The sequence below is a fragment of the Kryptolebias marmoratus genome, linkage group LG3 (genome assembly GCF_001649575.2).
Source record: "Kryptolebias marmoratus isolate JLee-2015 linkage group LG3, ASM164957v2, whole genome shotgun sequence".
In the NCBI taxonomy this organism is placed as follows: domain Eukaryota; kingdom Metazoa; phylum Chordata; class Actinopteri; order Cyprinodontiformes; family Rivulidae; genus Kryptolebias; species Kryptolebias marmoratus.
In genome coordinates this window covers 15,365,260-15,379,995 of record NC_051432.1, presented here as the reverse complement: position 1 = coordinate 15,379,995, position 14,736 = coordinate 15,365,260, and the positions used below count along the sequence as shown (strand labels likewise).

The 14,736-nt window shown below is 39.9% G+C and overlaps 2 protein-coding genes across 3 annotated transcripts in view; both read left to right on the top strand.

Annotated features, from left to right (window-relative positions):
- The first annotated feature begins 148 nt into the window (after window positions 1-148).
- Window positions 149-7,347, top strand: casp3a (caspase 3, apoptosis-related cysteine peptidase a). Of its 2 annotated transcripts, XM_017414942.2 has the most exons (7): window positions 149-213; window positions 301-390; window positions 673-812; window positions 3,309-3,437; window positions 3,561-3,736; window positions 5,198-5,306; window positions 5,406-7,347. In XM_017414942.2, exons 2-7 carry the CDS (start codon window positions 329-331, stop codon window positions 5,633-5,635), a joined length of 846 nt encoding a protein of 281 aa, XP_017270431.1. In that variant the 5' UTR covers window positions 149-213; window positions 301-328; the 3' UTR covers window positions 5,636-7,347. The 2 variants fall into 2 exon arrangements, with proteins under 2 accessions (XP_017270431.1, XP_017269567.1); XM_017414078.2 differs by having other exon boundaries at window positions 155-390.
- Window positions 7,348-8,464: 1,117 nt separating this feature from the next.
- Window positions 8,465-14,736, top strand: part of stox2a (storkhead box 2a) — a 21,675-nt gene continuing 15,403 nt past the window's right edge. The window contains exon 1 of the mRNA XM_025003994.2: window positions 8,465-9,041. Within this exon, the coding sequence (XP_024859762.1) occupies window positions 8,681-9,041 (361 nt within the window). The 5' untranslated portion in view covers window positions 8,465-8,680. The remainder of the gene's footprint in view (window positions 9,042-14,736) is intronic.

The window sequence follows — 14,736 nt, the reverse complement described above, 5'->3', positions numbered from 1 at the left end:
GGGGGGGGGGGGGCAATGGCCCCCTGGCCCCAGTGGTTCCGCCGCCTATGCGCAGTGCTCACTAAAGTCTATGACTTTTATTCAGCGATTGCAGTAACTTGGTTCAACCAGAGGGGGCGGTAATACTTAACTATAATGGATATCTGCTGCTATTAAATCCCACGGAAGAAGTCCGCCTCCACCTCATACTCTTTGTTCACCAGCTGGTTTCAGGTATTGTTAGGAGTCATCCAGTCTGTTGAGTCAGTTTTCTGCTGGTTATCTCATAGGTTGTGTGATATTTTTTTTTACCCTGTTCAGTTCGTGTTTATTTGTGTAAATAAAAACTATGTCGGCAAACGGATCCGGACAGGACTCTACAGACGCGAAGCAGGAAGATGGACCACAAAAGTGAGTGACTGTAAACTGAGCCTTTGTTGACCTTTATCCCCTGATGAATCAGCAGGTTATTTATTTTCAAGTTCAAGTAATCTGAATGACCTGTTAGTCTTTATTAACGTGAAGTTACAGTCGGAATTAATACTAGTAAAAAGAGCTTAACGCTGCATAGTTTTACCTTTGGGCCTTACTGAGTGCTGCCCTCTTCTCTCATTTCATTACCCAAAGCTGCATGTGTTACTGCTGTTTTGATAATCAGGATTATGAGCCATGTTTTGTTTTGTTCCTCCTCAGCTCAGCGGGGTCTTTGCCTGATTCTGCCCCCATGGACGTCGATGCCAAGCCCCCCTCCCACAGCTTCAGATACAGCCTCAGCTTCCCCAGCATGGGCCAGTGCATCATCATCAACAACAAGAACTTTGACAAGAGCACAGGTGGGCTTTATGGTTGCTTGTCTTTATGTTTTAGGTACGGTTTTCTGTCTTGCTGTCAAAATAAACAGGCTGCACAGAACATACAACTGTGAGGAAAAAGAACAACAAGCAGTTTGATTTTTTTTTAGGGGGATTTATTTCATCACACAGTGAAAGAGTTGATGTTTCACAGGAGTCATGTTGTGTTTGATTCTTTTTGCGTATTTTGATATTGGAATAATGGTACAGAGGCGTGTTTACATTCGCACAAAGAACAGATGAGGTGGGCTGATGATATTTGAAAATGTGGTGTGATTTTTAGAAGAGTTTTGTACAAATATTTGTCAGTTTTTCCAGGAGGAAACTGATGATTTCGTGATTAAGAAAGATGCACAAAGTTGTCTTTTTACAGGGTGAAAGCTGAAATCAAATTAAATCTAACCAGAATACCATCAAATTAATAACAAAATTATCTCAAAATGTAACAGTAATGCTTCCATCAAGGGGTTCGCTCAGAATTGAAGTACCTGTTGTGTTCCAGTACTTGTTTGTATGAAATATTTTATTGAGCCTTTCAGGCAAATTTGATTTAAAAGTGACCCTGCTCTACAGCTAGAGATTATATATCTTGGTTGTAAATCTGTCTGTAATTTGGTATTGCTGATTTTGCCACAGTTTTAAATCTTTCCTCTAGTTTAGATGAATTAATTTGATAACAACAGAAACTTTCATTTCAGCATCACACTCACATCATCATCATTTCTTTTGCTCTAAATGTATTTAGAGTTCTGTCAGGAATGGATTATTTATATCTTATACACTTCTTCTGGGATGTTTGTCTACTTGTTATTCTTATTGTGTCGAAACCAGCCTTTTTTAGACTTTGTTTGTTTCACAAAGAAACAAAATATACACCAAAATAAACAATCTATCACATGAAATTGTCAGGTGCCACAATTTGCTTGAGAGCAAACCAATTTAGAGTTAATCTTCGAGTTTTAAGGCATCTTAAGGCATTTTACTGCTTTTCTTCCAGTCTGTGTTTGTGTCTTCTCAATTTATTATTTCACTATAATAGTCAGTGTATGGTAGTTTTACTTCTGAGTCTCGGTCTACAAAATGACAGCAGCATTTATGAGGTCAGGGCACGCTGGAGGACCCAGGTTGGTTTTACTGCTGTGGAAACTATGGAAGTAAATCCCCAGATAGTCAATTAAACTCTCAGGTGTTAGCTCTATGTTGGTCCCTTTCCCTGGCGGTCGGGAGAATAAGAACAAGTGTCTATCTTTTATTTTGAGGATGCATGTCAAAACCTGCCGCAGCACTGCACCGTCTGCGGCTTTATGAGGAAGTTCTCGCACTCGCGTGACCTGACAATATGATCCGACGCATACCGCATAGCTACCCCGTGTTTTTGTTTTTTCCCCTTTTAAATGTTTGATGCAGGCTGCTTAGAGTTACAGTGGGTGTGTTCAAACTTTCAGCTGCTCTGTACAACAAATGACATTCTGTACATAGTTTAACGGCTAACACGAACTTAGTCTTTTCTTTAACATAAGACGATAAAGAAAGCATTTATGTAAATGTTGTCACGTGTTCATAATCATTCTGTGAGGCTGAGCTTGACAGGTGGTTGTTTTTGAATATAGAGGCTTGGTGTTTGCAATAGTTTGAGATTCTTTATAAATCTGTCTTGTCCTCTTCTTTACTGTACTACTGATGAGCAGTTTCTGCTACTGAAGAAACAACCTCCTATATTTGTCTGAGAGGACCTCGAGTGCAGCTTCAGTTTTTTCTCATAGACTTACTTATGATGCTCATATTGTGCCGTCAGTGTATTTAAAACCTGCCAGACAGGTTTTAAAAACCATAGAGCCTATGTGGTTCAATAAGCAGTGTTTAATGAGAGCCACTGCATGTGAAACATTGACTATTTCTCTTATTGATTTAAAACTTTATTACATTGTTGAACGAATTGAGATTAAACATTCTTGTGACTACTGTTTTTTTGACATCTTGTTTTTTCCTGGGCTTATTTTTAGTTTTCGTGAAAAGTTTAACGTGTTTAATCCATAAAAACAATGTGGATTTTTGCAAACATAACTGGGAAGAGCGCAAAGGCTAGAAAGTGGATGAATATAGCTACTCTAATAACAAACTAGGAGAATTTTTTTATAGGTCCAACATAAAACCTGCATGTCATCATAAGAAAGCAGCATCATGAGTTATCATGAGGTACCACAAAACTTGTTTGTTCGTTTTAGGCTTGTTGGTTTTTTGTGTTATTTTAACTATACAGCTAAATTACTGGTGCTGAATCTTTAATTCTAATTTTAGTCATTAAGTCTTACAGGTGGATCTGTTTAAAATGTGTTTTAACTGTAAAATATGCTCATAAAGAAGCAGGAGAGGGTTGTATCTTTGTAAAAAAACATATTCTAGCATGAATTTGTTGTTATTCATTTTTGTCACCAGAACAAACATTCTGATTTTCTGCATGTGTCCTTGTTTTGTTAGGTATGAATCAGCGAAATGGCACAGACGTCGATGCAGGCAATGTGTTCAAAGTGTTTTCAAAGCTGGGTTACAAAGTGAAACTTTACAACGATCAGACGGTCGATCAGATGATGCACGTTTTAAAAGCAGGTGAGTACGATGCAAAACTCGCGTTACTCCAGAACATATTTGCATTCTCTGAGGCGAGGGACTGCTTTTGGAGATGCAGCATTTAAATGCAGCGCCAAATTCCTCTGTTTTTCTGTGTTTTAGTGTCGGAGGAAGATCACAGCAACTCTGCCTCGTTTGTCTGCGTTCTCCTGAGTCACGGAGACGAAGGCGTGTTTTTCGGCACCGACAACTCGATCCAGCTCAGGCAGCTGACGTCTCTTTTCCGAGGCGATTACTGTAAATCGCTGGTGGGAAAGCCCAAAATTTTCTTTATCCAGGTATGGAAGGAGGTTCTTTTAATTGTTCACCAGCACTACCTCACTTTCTTAAAGTATTCAACTGGACTTCTGTTCTGTAGTTGAAGATGTTTTGCTTCTCATCCGAGAAGCTTTATGAATTCAAAAGCAAAGAGTGAGGAGTTTAAGATCTCCGATGTCACTCATTGTAGCCAATCTCTACATGGAGAACGTGGAACAGAGAGCCCTGAACTCCTTCGAGGGAACAACACCAAGCCATTGGTTCAGATTTATGGACGACACCTGGGTCAAAATCCAAGCTAAGGGGGTAGAAACGTTCACCAGACAACATCAAGTTCACCAGAGAGGATGCGAACGACAACAAGCTGCCTTTTTTAGACTGTCTGGTTCACATAGAAAAAGAGGACAGTCTCAACAGTGAGGTCCACAGGAAACCAACACAGATCAGCACCTTCTGTTTGACTCTCACCACAAACTCTCTGTCATCAGAACTCTACAGCATCGGGCTGAACACGTCCCCACGAAGACCGAAGGGGAGGAAAAGGAACAGAAACGCATCAAAAAAGCTCTCCAAACATGTGGTCATCCTAACTGGGCTTCTGTCAAGACAGCAAGGAAATCTACAGAACAAGGGGAAGAACAGACAAAAAACATGGTCATCCCTTATGTTGATAGAGTATCTGAGAAACTCAGAAGGATTTTCTCCAAACACAACATCCCAGGACATTTCAAACCCAACAGGACTCTCAGGCAGAGGCTGGTCCATCCTGAGGATAAAACACCTAAACACAAACTGAGCGGCGTGGCGTATGCAGTTCAGTGCAGCGAGGAATGTCCAGAACTCTATATTGAAGAAACCAAACAACCTCTCCTCAGACGCATGGCTCAACACAGGAGAGCCACCTCTTCAGGACAAGACTCAGCTGTTCACCTACACCTCAAGGATAAGGGACACTCCTTTGAGGACCAATATGTTCCTATTTTGGACCAAGAAGAAAGATAGTGTGAGAGGGGGGTGAAGGAAGCCGTTTTACATCAAACGAGAAAAAAACAACTTCAAACAGAAGGGGGGAGTTCTCAGATTTCAGCCTTTAAAAACCTACAACAGAGCATTAAGCCTGAGACCTGGTCAGTTTCACTCCAATCAGCACCTTCATTCGTGTGAGCAAAGTGGCTTATTTATGAGCCAGGCAAACAAAAACCCTAACGAGCCTCCACTGTGAGGAGAGGGAGGGCCATCTGCATGGGAATCTAACTTACAGAACATCTCAGCTTTAAAAGCGTCAACTCCACACTCTCTGCTGTTTGAATTGAGAAAGCTCCTCAGATGAGAAGCGAAACGTCTTCAGCTGCAGAATAGAAGTCCAGTTGTTTTTGTTTTTAACCTTTTTTGGATTTACCATGTCCTGGATGACTGAGAATCTCCACCGACATATTCAAGCCCTTAAAATGTGCCGGTCTATTTGTGTGCACAATGTGTAGGCTTGCAGAGGCACTGAACTGGACGGAGGTGTGGAAACAGATAGCCCAGAAGGGACCACGAAGATCCCCGTGGAGGCAGACTTCTTGTATGCCTACTCCACAGCCCCAGGTTTATGCCTTAACATGGATGTTTTTTTTGTTTTTTTTTTTAAGCTAATCATTTCAATGTCTTAATTCAGTCCTAATTCTGTCACTCATACTTGTGCAGGTTACTACTCCTGGAGGAATACGACGAGCGGCTCCTGGTTTATCCAGTCACTGTGTGACATGATCAGCAAATATGGGAAACAGCTGGAGCTGCAGCACATCATGACACGAGTGAACCACAAGGTGGCGGTGGAGTTTGAGTCTGTCTCCTATTCACCTGGCTTCCATGCAAAGAAGCAGATTCCTTGCATTGTGTCCATGTTGACCAAGGAGATGTATTTCTTCCCTTGACGTCATCTGAGCTCAACTGAGAAAAGGCTTCCGGGGGGTGTTGCGTTATACTTAGTCTTTCTACCTGAAGCTCTGTTAAAAATATCATTTCTTGGAAGTAATGCAATGTTTGTGGTTTAATTTCACTGGCTTAGCACTATAAGGTTCTCACTTTATAGACTTTTCTACAAGGAGCTGTATTCATCTTTTATATCACAGCAGCATCATTTTCTACTCGCATAACCTCAAAGAGGTAATTTTTAAAGCACAAAATCATGTGAATTTGCAGGTTATTTGTATCTGTGATGAGCTTTGTGAGACCAGAATAGTAGATGTATGTTTGCTGTTTACACTATACACATTTCAGGGAAATATTCTTGGAGCCACTTAGTAGGAAATCATTATTTTTTTTAATTATTCTGTTATCATGAGACTATAGGGTTAACATTCTTTCAATGATTGTTGCATTCTACGTTGAGCGAGCAAGATTGTAGTTGAGTTTGAAGGAATCATGCATGTTTTTTTTTTGTTGTTTTTATCTGAATTTTTTTATGTTTTATTTCTACATTTCTATTTCAGTGTATCGAAACTTGACTTGAACGTTGTGCAACCAAAATATATTTTACAGATTGTAGAGCAGAGCCCGGATAAAGGGCACACAAACTCAGCTGGTAAATGACATGTGGTAAAGTCAGGAGCCTCCTATGAGCTGTGGGGTTATAAAACTCAAACTGGTTTGTTTTGTACTTTCTTTTTACATTCTGAGTGTTTTTGTCTCAACTAGCTGTTTTCTGAGTATCCTCAGATGAATAGGGACACAAACTTTATGACTGCATGCGTGTTCTCTGACCGTTATCTTGAGAGTTCTTCGTACCTAAAGTAAACTTCACATTTATGTTTTTATTCATGCGGAGTGATTAAATGGCCAGGTTGACCTCACAGTGCAAAGAATAATAGCTGGTTTACAGTCTCTTTTGTTTATTTTCCCCGTGAGAAGCAAAACGTGCTCTACAAATTGAGGTGACTGAGCTGATACTGTTATTTCAGATAACGTTACTTAAAAGATGTCGACAGTTTGTCACATTTTTGCTTTGTTTTTCTTTTTGTTTAATAGAGTCGACTCTAAATATGTGATTTTCTTTTTGTTGTCTTTGCTGTGGATTCTGCAAAACGAAAAGTTTGGATTAGGGTTCATTCAAAAACCATTGATATACCTTTTTTAAAACACTTATATTAGATATCTAATTAATTTTTTAATTGGGCAAATCTGTAGAGAAGACTTCACCTGCAGCCTTACATTACTTTTTGAAATATTGCATCTTGCCTTTAAAAGTTTTGTGTAATTTACATAAAAAAATAAAATGATCACAAAATGGGAAACCGAAGACCCCAGCTAGCATTAATATGTAGGTGCTGTAGTTGTACCATTTTTGATGAGGCGATTTTTATACATTTCTATCTGATGGAGCAGTTTTTGTCTGTAATCATTCTTATTTATATGAAAGGAGTCCCATTTTTTTACAGCTAAATATCTGTTCCAATCAGTAGTCATTTATTACTGAAGCTGAACACTTCAGGGTTTAAGTCTCTAACGTGCTGCTGTTTGCTGTGAACACCGTTTGTGAGATTGTTTTTTTGTAACCCCACCGTTTTATAAGCAGCTAAATCGTGAGCTTTGTGGACCCCCCCACTCCCCACCCCCCGGTGAAAAATAAAAATCACTTCTGACTGTGTTTGAGACTTTGTTGCTTATAATGTTTTTGACCTCAGAGGACCGTTGAAGACTTTTGATAGAACCATGTCAAGCTGAGAAGATCAGTGGTTTTCAAACCTTTCAGCCCCAGATCTCCAAACGGAGGGAAAGACTTTTGACTGACTCGCAGGCCAAACAACATCCTAATCACAACAATCAGAATTTCTAACCATTTATAACACTTTTCATACATTGTAACAGCTATGGCAAAAAAACAAAAACAAATTGTTAGTAGTCATTTTAAAAGTTAATTTTATTTCTGGAAATTATCTCTACCCACTGTGGGGTCCCAAGCCCAACTTTTGGAACCACTGTTCGAGCAAGTCTAATGTTTTCCAACAGTGAAGGATCTAAGTTTGTACTTTGTCTCGAGTGCAAAGGATTACTGCAGATTTAGCATGACTGCAGAGAACGGGGCAGTCCAGAGTCAAACAACACTAGGTCTTTGATTCCTTTACTGTCAGCAAAGATTCAAATTCACCTAATTGAGACACAACATGCTTTTAAACCCAGAACCTCTACATCAAACAAACCTTAACGTTTAGTTCCAGAGATAAGTAAAACACAAGTTATTGTTCTTGTTTTAATGGTTTTAATATTTGTATTGAATTAGTCCTCACAGCTACAGGTGGATTTTCCTGGTACCTTCTTGAAGCAAAGTGTATTAGCTAGTGTGTATAAGAAGCTTAACTAACAAGCCAGACTGAGATGGTTTGGACATGTGCAGAGGAGGGACAGAGGGTATATTGGAGATGTAGCTGCTAGGAGAGACATGGATGGAGGCAGTTGGAGTGAGGACAGAGGACGCAGAAGAAAGTTAGATGGAAGATGGCTCTAAGGCTGTTGCATTTTTGTCTCTCTGTTTTCCTCATCATTATAAAACGAATCACTTTAAATCTACTTGTTGTGTTTTTATTAACCATTCAAACCTGTGGCATTACCGACGTCATTCAACTGGTACACCCCCCACCCCCCATCTTTTTTTTCTTTCTTTCCTTTGACAGATTTTTAGCAGATTAAAATGACGGAGGCGTAGTTTACGAGTCGCTCTTGAACGCCACACTGCCGTTTGTAAAGCACGCGGCTCTCTGACAGTTAACAGCGGAGGGAGGCTGCAGGCGGTCACCGCATCGAGTTGCTGCTCCACGACTCGCTTTCACCTGCTTTTGAACAACTTTCTTTACGCACCGTATCCTTTAAAAAATGCCTTCAAAAGTGCGGACGGGCCGACAGCTTCTCTGGCAGAACCTCGGGAGGAGAGAGTTGCGGACTCTCGGCTGTACTACTCCTTTCAGAGTTTGAGCAAAGCGAGGATGGAGACGTCTCACCGCATAGCTCCGCACTCCCTGGCTCTGGTGCTGTCGCGGGTTTCCCAGCGAAAGGAGAAGGGTTGCAAGAAGCAGCAGGAGCAGGAGGAGAAGAAGACGGAGGTGTCGGAGAAGTTACAGCAGCATCTCGCCGGCTACGAGGTGTTCGCCAGCTTCAAAGCCGTCAACATGCAGCACTTCTGGAACAAGGCGCTGACAGACGCCCTCCCGGAGGTCCTCTTCCTCGGCTGGATCGATGAGCAGGTGCTGCTGGTCCAGGGCGGAGAGGCGCACCTCCAGGTGCTCAGGAACGCCTGGACAAGAAGGACCCTGAACGCACCACAGGGCTTTGACATCAAATCCATAGGTGGGTGAAGTGTTTCACACAACTCTTCTTTTTTTATGTATTATTCATGTTTAGGTACAGAGTTTTAACTGTCATGTCGGCAGCTTTCAGTGTTCAGGTGAGAAAGATTGAGTCAAGTTCACTAAGAAAGGCAAAACTGACTAAAATGACTGAGTTATAGGTAATTATATCAAACCTAAAGGACTTGTGTTGTTTGCTAAAATGTGTAGGACTATAATCAACAATTTAAGAAAATACAAAATGATAGTTATTTATGCATATGTAGCTCCGCTTCAGGTATGGTTTTAGATTTTGTCAGAGCTGATACTCACAGGATTTACTTTCAAATTTGAGACAGAAACCTGCCAGGCCATTGGGAGTCCATGTGATTAAAAGGATAACTCTTTGTTAGTGGGGTTCTGTGGAAAGATTACGAATAATTAACATATTACCTGTTGAAGATAGTCTGAGCCGGTGTCTCGCTGGGCTGCGACTGGCTGGAGAAAAGCATTTCAGAAGGACTCTCCAAAATGTCTCAAAATGTGTTTCTCAGCTTCCTCGTGTGAGTTGCAGAGGCTTCTCACTTAAACTTTCAACCTTTGTGCAACAAGTTGTCTCTCGAAGCAGTCACGGAGTCATCGTGGGAGTCTCGAATCGGTTTCAAACTCATCTCAGTTTTGTTAAAAGTGTCTCCAAAACATTTCTAGAGCACTAAAGCTGTATTTATTTGACCCCCGCTAACAGAAACCATTTATGGCTAATGTTCACGTCTAAAAGCTAGACTAAATAATTTGTGCATCATACAATTTTGCAAACCATGCACGCAACAATAAACTAATATTTAAAAACAGAAATGTCTGCCTAAAATATGACCACAGCTTGCTGGTCAGTTGGTCACAATTTCTTTACGACCCCAACTGAAAATTTACCTATTTTTCATGCAATTCTGGGTTGCCAACTAGTCTCTGACAGTTGCAGCCCACTTTAAGTGAGATACCACCTAAAGTGGATTGCTGCTCTCCCTAAAACAACTCCAACGTTAAAGAAAAACTCTTACAAATTCATCACCGTTAGGTTTGCATTGAATTTTATGGTTATTTGCGAGCACAGAATAGCAGTAGCCTGGGGGGCGCTTTTTGCAGGAATGTAATATTTCTGCTGGAATAACCGTGTAGTTCGACACGGATGATGAAGTAAAGGTTTATAAAACAGTGTAATGAACCATGCGATTTGTTTAAAAAATTGGAGTTGTTTTTAGATGGCAGCCATCCACTTTGGTCTTGGCCCCGCTCAGACGAGTCCTTAGCTTGTCAGAATCAAACTATTTCTTTTTTGTTGAAAGAGCAATCTTCAACAGGTAAGTACAGGTAAGTTGTGCATAACTTCTCCACAGAACTCCACTTCAAAAGATCTAACTAACCGTTCAGTGCTTATTTTTGCTTATATTATAATCCATCAGAAGCAGCGCTTGTATTTAATTTCCTAGTTGCCGTTTGACTGACATTACACCACAGACCCTATCAGCACCAGTAAAAAAAACATTATTAAACTCACTTTTGACAACAACTCCCTAGCTTAATTTCTCAGCCGTTGTAGCCCTTTGGATCGTTCTTGTTTTTGCCAAACTGATGACTGACTTTCATCTAAAAATGACCCTCCGTTCAGTAGCTGGGAGTTAGACTGTAACTGTGAATTTAGAAGGTCTTTCTGTTGGGAAACATTACGAGTTCATGAGTCAAGCGTTGAAACTAGTCACAGCTGGTCGAGGTGAAACGGGAGTTCAGGCATCATCTCACCTTGTGACCCCACATGCTTCATAACATGTTAGCTTACTCATTCATATGAAGGCGTTCAGGACCAGATCCACTCCAGTTCAACAATCATGCACTCCTCCTCCTCCTCCTCCTCCTCTTCCTCCTCCTCTATCAAAGCCATAACACGTTTATGTGATAAGACAGGTTGGGACGATTCAAGGTTCTGTTTCAACCACTGCAGCCTGCCTCATACTGCCTGAAGACAAGAGATAGACCTGCAGTGTGTCAGAGATTATTATCGTCCATGTGTGCATCTTTGTGTGTGTGTGTTTGGTCGTCTGTTAGCATAATATCTCATGAATCAGTGGACAAATCCAAACAAAAATTGCACAAAGTAATTATTGGATGCACATCTATAGCTGATTAACTTTTGGAGTCAATCCAATTCGAGATGGCCGCCGCAGCCAGCTGACCTTAAAAAACACTAGAACACTAGAATGGCTATAACTCAGTCAGTGTTACAGATACTGACCTAAAGTTTCAAAGATACAAAGTGTGTGTGTGTGCTGTGGTTTAAAAAATAAAAATCTGTTGCATTAAAGTAAAAATCTGTTAATACCTCTATAGCAGTTGTTAGATATTGTTGTATTTCTGTCTGAGTGAATGGACAGCACAGCTTCATTTGTCCCACTGAAGCAAACACTGATAAGACGTGGAATGTTTGTCTTATAGCTAATAACTCACCAGAATCCAACAGATTGAAGCAAAAGAGGCGTAACGCTTTGGGTTAGTTCAAACTGCTGCAGGAAGAAGTGTTAAAAAAAGTCTAACAGTGTGACCATGTGAGCACAGTGAACAATTGTATATTAACCATGATGCCATACTGAAATGATCAGAACTCACTCAGCTACACAAGTTGTGTACAGAAAATGCGTGTGCTTATTTTTTTTTTAGATTAAAGCATTCAAACGTATGGTAATACGACTAAACAACCAAATAGATTTTATTGAACTTCTCAGACAGCAGTCATTGGATGTTCATCTACAACTGGTTCATTTTTGGAGTCAGCTTAATTCAAGATGGCCGTCACAGCTAGTCACCCTTAGCAAACCCACGAATGACTATAACTGAAATGTCTTTACAAATATTTGGTGTGATAGTAGCTAAAAGAAGCAATAACAGATATGCATTCCTTCAGGGAAAGCTAGTTTTTATTTGTCTTTGTTTTGTTTTAAATAAAGTAGCAGATTCAATGTTTTTATGACTTATAAATAGAGTTATTAAAGTTTTGTAAAACAATATAGTCGACGTAGTTACACAAATTTAATCCTGGTAAATCCTGGAAGTTGTCTGAGAATGTTTGGTGAGGACTGAGAGCTAAATTGCAGCTGGATTATTACGTCCAGAATAATAATAATGACAAAAAAAAAAAGAAGTTTGTGGGTTCTTAGCTGTGTAGAAACCAAATCTTTTTTAGTCAAGAGTTCAATCTGATTAGCTGAGACTAAACAATAGGCTGGGAGGAGTGTGTGCTGCTTAGGAAGGAAAAGTGCTTCATTTGTTCAGGAAAACTCGACCTCACTGCGTTCCCCGGCTTTCGCACAGCTCTCCACTGGAAGGAAAGGGAGGGTCTCCACAGAGAATTGGGGGAAATGTTTGGCGGTGCAGAGTTTGTTGCCATATATCTTATATATGCCATGTATGTGATACGTTGACTGTTGAGATAGTAATCTGTGCGTCTCGTTGACTGGCTCAGAGAGAGAGAGAGCCCCTGACCGATGCTGTGTTGGGGAAAACAGCCACTGGAGGGCAGACCACTGGCAGTAAAGTTCCTGTTTGGAAAAGAGACGAATGGCAAATGAGAATTCAACCAGCTAAAAATAAAATGACTACATTCACATACTCATCTCAGTTCAGTGTCGTTTATGTATCTGTCCCGCGTTGTTCCATTTCCTGCAGGCGGATTTTAGTTGATGTTATTTTATTGGTATCAAAAGGAAATTCTGGGAAAGGCGTAACATAATCTGTATTTTCAGCCTGTAGTTTAGAGAACTTAAAAAGTAGCACCCCTTGAGGGATGCATATCACCCACAGCATTGCATCCCAAAGCCATCTTGAATCAGGTTGACTCTAAAAGTTAGTCAACTGTAGATTACTTTCTGAGAGTTTCATTAAAATCTGTGCAGTGGTTAAGATGTTTTCCAACAAACAGACAAAGAAACACCTGCACACTCACAGGTAGTTACATGATTACCCGCCTTTTATGGTAACGGGCAATAAATACATCTTATGATCAGGTAACCTGTGTCTTCATGTTTTTGTCAGATAGCATATTTGTTGATCAGTTCTTTGGGTCCTGTTCTATGTTTGACTATTAGGTTAGAATAGGGATGTAATCTGATGCCAACTGGAGTCTGATACTTTCTGTGTGTACTTGTATTTGTACTCATTAAAGGGTTTCCACAGTATGCATGACAATGCCAGCAGCGTGACATTCGCCTCTCAGTTGAGCAGTCAGGCGGCAGAGGAGGAGCGATGTCAGCTGTGTGAAAGTAGGGGGAGGGTTTTAGTTAGCTGTCCTAATCCGCACCTCTTACCAGTTGGTGGCGGTAACGCACCATAAAGTTGTTTGATAAATGCCAATAAACACCACCAGAAGAAGAAGAAGCAGCGTGAAGGTATTTCAAAGTGAACAAAAGGTGACAAAAGTAAAGCAGACTCCAAGTTTAAGGAATTAACACAGAAAGTGAGCTCCTGATTTTCAGACACATTTTCAAAGTTATTACAAGAAGAATGATGGCATTTATTATTTTTATTAGTACTCAGAGGTAAGTACTTGTACTCGGTTTGAATAAATATGGCACCGGTACATCCTTAGATTGGATGCTTTTTTTACTTCTGGTTTTAGAGAATGACTCATTGCTTCATAAACTCTGATAAAAAAATCTTAATAATGAAGCATTTACTGTTGTGAAAATTACTCACATTTGATGACCCCTTTAAATTAAAACACCTAAAAACATTCAGCTCATATTTTTTTATTGGATTCTGTACTTCTGTACAAGTTTTACCAGTATATAAAAAGATGAAACAGGTTTAGACTCTTTTAACTTCACCAGCTTCCTGTATTTAAGTCTTGTATTCAGCATGTTGGTATTCTGATTAAAAAAAAGCCTACAGGATAGTTTTCAGTCACAATAAAGCCCCATTTGAGGCACAGCCTGCTTTATCATTGATCTTACAGTGATTCATAAGAAAGAACATTATGTTTTATTAATAAATATTTCAACAATTTTAACACCTGAATCTTTTTTCTTGGATCTACTGTAATAAATGAAAGCATACTTTGACTTTTTTAATTGAATACATTCAAAGTGCACAGTTGATAAGTGACAGTAAATCTGGGCCCACGTGTTAAAAATAAGCTGTTCAGTGCAGCTGTTGTCTCTAACTTTCATCAGTTCGTCTTTACTGTTTCCATGTTTTGTTTTCTTTGTGATAAATGCTGCTTGGAAGGAATTCCTATAGAGGAAGTCAGACTAACCACTGTTTAGAGCAGAGCTCGTCTATGAGTGGATTTTCAATGATGAACACAACTCAGAGCTTTAAGAAAATGTAGTTGTTCAAGTGAAAACTTGAATGTGATTTGTCCACAACGTGGACTCCGTCAGGCCAGCCAAAGTGATGTCAAATCCACAACAAAGTGTTTGCTTGAACATCTTTAAGGTTTGAGTTTTAAGTGGAAAAATCTCTTTCTTGAGTGGGTCCTGTTTTGAGTAGTAACTAGCTTCTTCCCGGCTCTCCCAAGTGAGATTGTTCTAACTGCTATCTGCTGCAGGTAGGACAGTGACTATTCATAAGCACTCAACATAGCCCTGCTTAAAACAAACCAGACTATCCATTAAAAGCTAATCCCTTCCCATTTATATTTGGATTTTTTTTTTTTTTTTTTTTTTTTTTTT